This window comes from Rattus rattus, chromosome 2 (genome assembly GCF_011064425.1).
Source record: "Rattus rattus isolate New Zealand chromosome 2, Rrattus_CSIRO_v1, whole genome shotgun sequence".
Classification (NCBI taxonomy): domain Eukaryota; kingdom Metazoa; phylum Chordata; class Mammalia; order Rodentia; family Muridae; genus Rattus; species Rattus rattus.
In genome coordinates, this window is record NC_046155.1 from 187,274,829 (window position 1) to 187,281,498 (window position 6,670).

A 6,670-nucleotide genomic window follows, 5' to 3' on the forward strand; every position below is an offset into this window, starting at 1 on the left:
ATGTGAATATGTAGATCATTATCACCCCAGTTCTGATCTAAATCCATTTCTCATGTTCTCGATCATGATGACAAAATGCAAGTGTTTTTCCTTCCCAAGCTTGACTACATGGTTCCCAGGGGCCATACACAGGCAGATGTTCCACCAAGAGAACCGGGGGAGGAGGACTCCCCGGCCCCTGGCCAGCGGCCTCGAGCAGGACCTGCCCTCCGATTTTTGAAGTGCCAGAGCCCAGGAAGTCCACAGAGAAGTCCTCACTTGAAGACAGGAAGACACCAAGTGACCCTGTGTGGCATGTGAGTCATCAAAGTGATGTGTACAGGCCCAGGGAGATGGCTCAGTGGGCAGAAGGGCTTGTTGCAGGCCCGACGACCTGAGATCCCTGGAACCCACATGGTGGAGAAGAGAATCAACTCCCATAAGTTGCCCTCTGACTTCCACATATCCTGCACACACGCACATACACACATGTGTATACACATGCATGCATACATGCATGAAGTGTATAACACATACACATGCACTAAATAAATAAAAAAATAAGTCAGAAATGAGATACTTGCCAAAGCAAATGAGTAAATAACAGAACTATAAACAGAACTATACTGTGACATTAGAAGAATTCAGAGTGGGGGAGAAGTGAGAAGTAGGTAATTCGGGTTCCACTCCCATGTTCCCTCCCACTTTGGGTCTCTGCCAGCCTCAGACCACTTTCTCCACTGTCTTTCACAGGGACCCTGGGTTGGGCAGGTGCCTACCCCTGCTGCCTCCAAATTCCATAACAGGCTTTCATTCCTGAGTTCAGGTGTGTGACCTGTCATCTCCTGCTTGCCACCCCCTACTCATGGGAGACACCCCGTGAGATTCTTTTAGTTTATCCAGGCCAGCCTGGTCTGTAGAGTGAGTTCCAGGACAGTCAGAGTGACACAGAGAAACCCCATGGGGGGGGACTTAATTGATTATTAATCAACTATCTATAATTTATTGATTAACTGATTGACCGATTAATTTTAGCTGTTATTACCATGCTGGGGTTGAACCTAGGATCTTTCCAAAATCAGGCAAATGCTATACCACTGAGCTACACCCCACGCCTGCAGTTTCTCTTCTGTACACATTCACTCCCTGGTCCCTACTGCGGCTTGGTTGCTGTCGCTTGTTGACACAGGTGGGCTCGGCTGTGTCTCCTTCTCCCATCTCAACGACGCTCAGTGTGTTTCATCACCTCACATTGAGTACACGATGACACCTGCACTTTGGGCTGTTGGAAGACTACGTTCAGGGATGTAAACCCTGTGATACCAGCTCTTTTAATGTCCTTCCCATTTGTGTATCAGTTGTGACTGGGATCTAGTCCATACCCGGTTCCTCACCCTCCTGACCAGTAATCTCATAAGGGGGTAATCTCATAATCTCAAATGGAGGGCTGCAGGCTGTTAGCCAGTCCTCACTGGTCATGCCAGGTTAGAGTCAACTCCTGCTTGTCCTGTTAGATGCTCCCTAGGTGCGGACACTTGTGTAAGACAGCAAATCACAGGGAGCCTCAGATGTAGGATTATTCACTGTGAGTGCTGCCTGAGCAAACGCTCCCTGTCCAGCCTCAGTCTGGCCCCCGATGCCCTCTGATGCCCTGCAGGGTGGTTTTGTGGACAGCCACATTGGCTGCACTCCAGCTTAGTGAGGCTTGGTCGAGCCTTCCAATAGGACGCTCCCTCTAGTCCTGAGCTACTTTGGTAACAAACGTCCGCTTTTCTGTCTGGAATCCTTTCTAGATTGAGTGTAATGAGGAGAATGGGCATTTCAGCACAGCACCTTGTAACCTAGAATGACACTATCATACACCTTGTCCTTTAGAAGCAGCTTGCTGGGGGAATGGCTCAGGGGTTAAAAGCCCTAATTCTTGCAGAAGAACCAAGGTCAACTTCCAGCACTCACAATTATCCATGACTCCTGTTCCAGCGGATCAGACGCCCTCTTCTGCCTCTGAGAACATTAAGCATGCGTGTGGTATACATACCTGGTGGGAAAACATTCATACACATAAAATAAATCTAAAAAGTAAATCAACACAGCTTTCTGGCCAGATTATTTCAGGCAACACAGGAGAGCCTCTGGTGCTGCTCAGGCTCTGGCATCATGCCAGAGTTGATAGGTGGGATCCAGTGTTCCTGTGCATTCAAGAGCCACCCTGATTTCTGGCCTTCAAAGTGACATGGATGCCATTCTTGTGGCTTCCTTTGCAGTACCATGGCTGCAGCAGGCAGGGCCAGGGTTCTTTGACTCGGCTGCCTGACTTTGAGGAATCATCCTGGGGGACTCTTCTCCAGGAGAGCCCCAGGAGCCACCCACACAAAGTAGTCCCACATACATAATGGGCAGGGAAAAATCTCTCATTTCTTTAGATCTTCATGCAAGTTTCGGGATATCTGATATTTACACACACACATACACACACACACACACAGATACACACACACACTGACACAGATACATGCATGCAGACATACACAGACATACAGACAGACACATAGAGACCCAGTCACATACATACACAGACACACACAGAAATACATGCACACACACACACTCACACATTCACACACACAGAGATACAATAGCTATATGCCCTCACACTCACATACATACAGATACACATAGATATATGCCCTCACATGTGAGTGTGTGTGGACTCACACACACACACACACACACACACATACAGATACATGTAGATATATGCCCTCACATGTGAGCATGTGTGGACTCTCTCTCTCTCTCTCTCACACACACACACAGAGATACATTTAGATATATACCCTCACATGCGAGCATGTGTGGAATACACAGATACACATAGATATATGCCCTCACATGTTAGCATATGTGGACTCTCTCTCTCTCTCTCTCTCTCTCTCTCTCTCTCACACACACACACACACACAGATACATCTAGTTATATACCCTCACATGCGAGCATGTGTGGACATACACAGATACACATAGATATATGCCCTCACATGTGAGCATGTGTGGACTCTCTCTCCTCTCTTTCTCTCTCTCTCTCTCTCTCTCTCTCTCTCTCTCTCTCTCTCACACACACACACACACACACACACAGATACATGTAGATATATGCCCTCACATGTGAGCATGTGTGGACTCACACACACACACACAAACACACAGATACATGTAGTTATATACCCTCACATGCGAGCATGTGTGGACATACACAGATACACATAGATACACGCTTGCACACACGTGCCCTTGCTTTTTGCCATTTGATTCCATTTCTCTGACAAGGACCTTTGATGAGGATCAGAAGAAGGCTCTAGAAGCAGGCGCCGTCTTAGCATCTGGCTCTCAAACCATCTGCCAAGGTAGTGCCAAACTTTATCGAATTTGTTAGTTTTAGGGTTATTGTGATTTTGTTCGCGGTCAATTCCAGTCTGTGCTAAAATGTCCTTGTGGGTTCAAGTTACTGAGAAAGAAGTTAGAGAGCCCATGGCTGATACAATATGGCAGACACACCACGAGAGCAATGTTCAGAGCCCAGTGAGAGAGGAACCATTCTGGGAGTGAAATGGTTAAGTCTCATAGTTGTTGGGTGAAAGCCTCCTTGAAATATACCACATTTGATTGTATGTATCCACTGGCTGCTCTTACAGAGGACCCAGGTTCAATTCCCTACACCCACATGGCGGCTCACAACTGCTTACTACTCCAGTTCCAGGGGATCTAGTGCCCCCCTTCTGGCGTCCATGGGCATGGCATGCATGAGGTTTATGCATGCAGGCAAAGCGTTCATACACATTAAATTGTATTAAATTCTTAGACTACATTGAGGAAGTCTGTAATCCAAAAAAAGTTAATGTCTTAAAGATGAATAAAGTGGAGGAAAGCCCTTTGTCCTGCACTGGTGTTAACAGCACTTTGACTTTGTAAACAGTAAACAGTCTGAATGTCATCCCTAAGAGAATCTCTCCTCTCTTTGCTTTAGGAGCAAGCTTTCGAACACAAGAGGAGCAAGCTTGCTCCTGCCAGGGTGACCCCAGACCCCAGAGCTACAGCACCCCTGACCCTTGCACACGTGGTCCAGACCCATCCCGTGGTGGTAGGTTCCTGTTTTCTCTCTGCCTGTGCTGGGTGGAGGCCGCTGTAGCTCTCCATGAGATCAAAGGACAGAGGAGAGCAGGAGATGGTGGAAGGCCGGGAGGTGGGGCAGAGCAGGATGCCAGCAAGTGTGAGATTTCTGAGGACTTCCGGGCTGGAGATTAGATGGGCCGGCAGCCTAGAGATGAAGTATGGGAGATGTCAGGCTAATGGTAGGCACCAGGGAGGAATGGATAGCTTTCTAATGGCTTTCAGCTCCCTGGGTGACTTGGAGCCAATGACTCTGGGTGACTGTGTGTTAGCAAAGTTAGCGCACAGTGCAACCCTCAGAGTGTATTGTTGAGAACAACGAAAGAGTTCACGTGAATACCTGTTATTTATTTTTTTCTCTTTCATTCACTGTAGGAGGCCAAGACAGCAAGTCGGTACTGGGTGAACTATGTGGATGATGAATAAGAATTTTTTTTACAGTCATTAGGCAAAATCCAAACAGGAAATGACAGCTTTCTTTTTCTTTGGTTCTGCATTACTTCTCTGGTGAAGAAGCTTGTACCTGACAGGAGATGCCTGGCACTTTGTCCTTTCATTGTAAAGGTGGCAACGGCACCGTCGTGCAGAGCCCGAACTGTGAACTCAGATGACGGGGACGGTCAGACAGACAGCACAGTGGGCAGGAGCAGGAAGCTGAATGAGGCTTCAGCCCATGGTTATTCATTCTGACTCGTGGTCCTTCTGCCTGGGTCTTAAATAAAAACGTGTTTTCTATTTAATTATTTTGTAAGATTTATTTATTTAAACATGAGTGCTCTATACATGCCTGCATGACAGAAGAGGACATCAGATTCCATTACAGATGGTGGTGACCACCATGTGGTTGCTGGGATTTGAACTCAGGACCTCTGGTGCTTTTAACACCTGAACCATCTCTCCAGCCTTAAAAATTATTTTAAAACACAGCTCTCAAATTATGGATAAGGATCTCATTGATGAAAATGAATCAAGGGTGTTTGATGAAATGAGCATTGTAAGTAGGAAAATAGGACGAGTGGAAGTGGATTCCAAAAGGGGTTGGATCAGGCGTACCCCGAAGATAGAGTGCATGAACAGATGCAGAGACGTGATTGGGTGTGCAGCACTAAGAGACAAAGCGCTGGCTTTCACAGACCAGGGAGTTAAACCCCAGGTCCAGATCGATGGTGGAGAAGCTGTGGAAGGTGCCGTGCTGAAGGGAAAGGGATTTCCGGAAGGGGTGGAAAATATCAACTCAGATTTAGGGAACCCAAAAAAACCACAAACACTAGTAAGAAATGACAGACAGCACTGCCTGGGGATGTGGCTGAGTGGGAAAATGCTTGCCTTGATGCTTAAGGCCCTGGGTTCAAACCCTAGCATTGCAAGAATACTAATAAAAGGGGGGTGCCAGGGATGGCTCAGCACTTAAAAGCCCTGGCTGCTCTTGCAGAAGACCAGGGTTTAGTTCCCAGAGCCCACAGGGTGACTCACGGCTGTCTGTGAGTCTAATGTCAGGGAACTGATGCCCTCTTCTGACTTCCGTGGGTACTGCATGCATGCAATGCACAGACATCCATGCAGGCAAAACACCTATGCACATAAAAGATGAAGAATGGTTAAAAAGAAATCATCCAGGTGTCGCAGCACACACCTTTAATCCCAGCACTCCGGAGGCAGAGGCAGGTGGATCTCTGAGTTTGAGGCCAGCCTGGTTTATACAGGGAGTTCCCCTGGACAGGCAAGTCTACTGGGGTGGGGAGCGGGGTGCGGGGGTGGGGTGGATAGTAGAAAAAAGAGTGTTCAGCAGAAAATGGAGGTCCTTAAAGGAGTCAAAGAAAAAGGCAGGTCTCACCAAGGAATAAACACCCGAAGTGTAGACGGCTCCCTAGTGGGAGTAACAGCAGATTGGACCTTTGTAAGAGGTTGAAACCCTTAGGAGTCCCATAACAATTTAGCCAAACCCACCACTTTCTTTCTCCCTCTAAGAAAGTAAGGAAACATTAGGCACACCATTCCAGCCATTGAAGCCCGCAGATGCAAAAGGAGGAGACAATAGAACTCAAACATAAATTCTCTAGAGAAAGGGCCTAAGGAACAGTTCCCAGCTCCTCCTGTGAGGACAGCATATCCTGTGAGGGCAGCATATCCTCCTGTGAGGGCAGCATATCCTCCTGTGGGGGCAGCATATCCTCCTGTGGGGGCAGTGTATCCTCAGGGCAGCATATCCTCCTGTGGGGGCAGCATATCCTGTGAGGGCAGCATATCCTCCTGTGGGGGCAGTGTATCCTCAGGGCAGTGTATTCTCAGTCACAAAACCAGACCTACACAGTCCCTCATGACACAGGCAACACTCCTAAAATCACAATGGCAATCTACTAACTTTCTGCCCATCTCAGTCGCCTCTCCCCACCACGTGTGTGTGTGTGTGTGTGTGTGTGTATTATAAAGAAAAAGGTGTGTTCAACAGTGAGCTAGTGCAGCCTTTTCTTTTGAGGTTAGGGATAACACAAGGCCCCATGTCATTTCCATTCCTGCGCAATAT

General features: G+C 47.6%; 1 protein-coding gene across 1 annotated transcript in view; it reads left to right on the plus strand.

The window, feature by feature from the left end:
* The window catches only part of LOC116892813, a 63,480-nt gene extending 58,594 nt beyond the window's left edge, over nt 1-4,886 (plus strand). The window contains 3 exon segments of the mRNA XM_032894691.1: nt 100-300; nt 4,007-4,117; nt 4,522-4,886. Of these exon segments, the coding sequence (XP_032750582.1) occupies nt 100-300; nt 4,007-4,117; nt 4,522-4,572 (363 nt within the window). The 3' untranslated portion in view covers nt 4,573-4,886.
* The last annotated feature ends 1,784 nt before the right edge of the window (nt 4,887-6,670 follow it).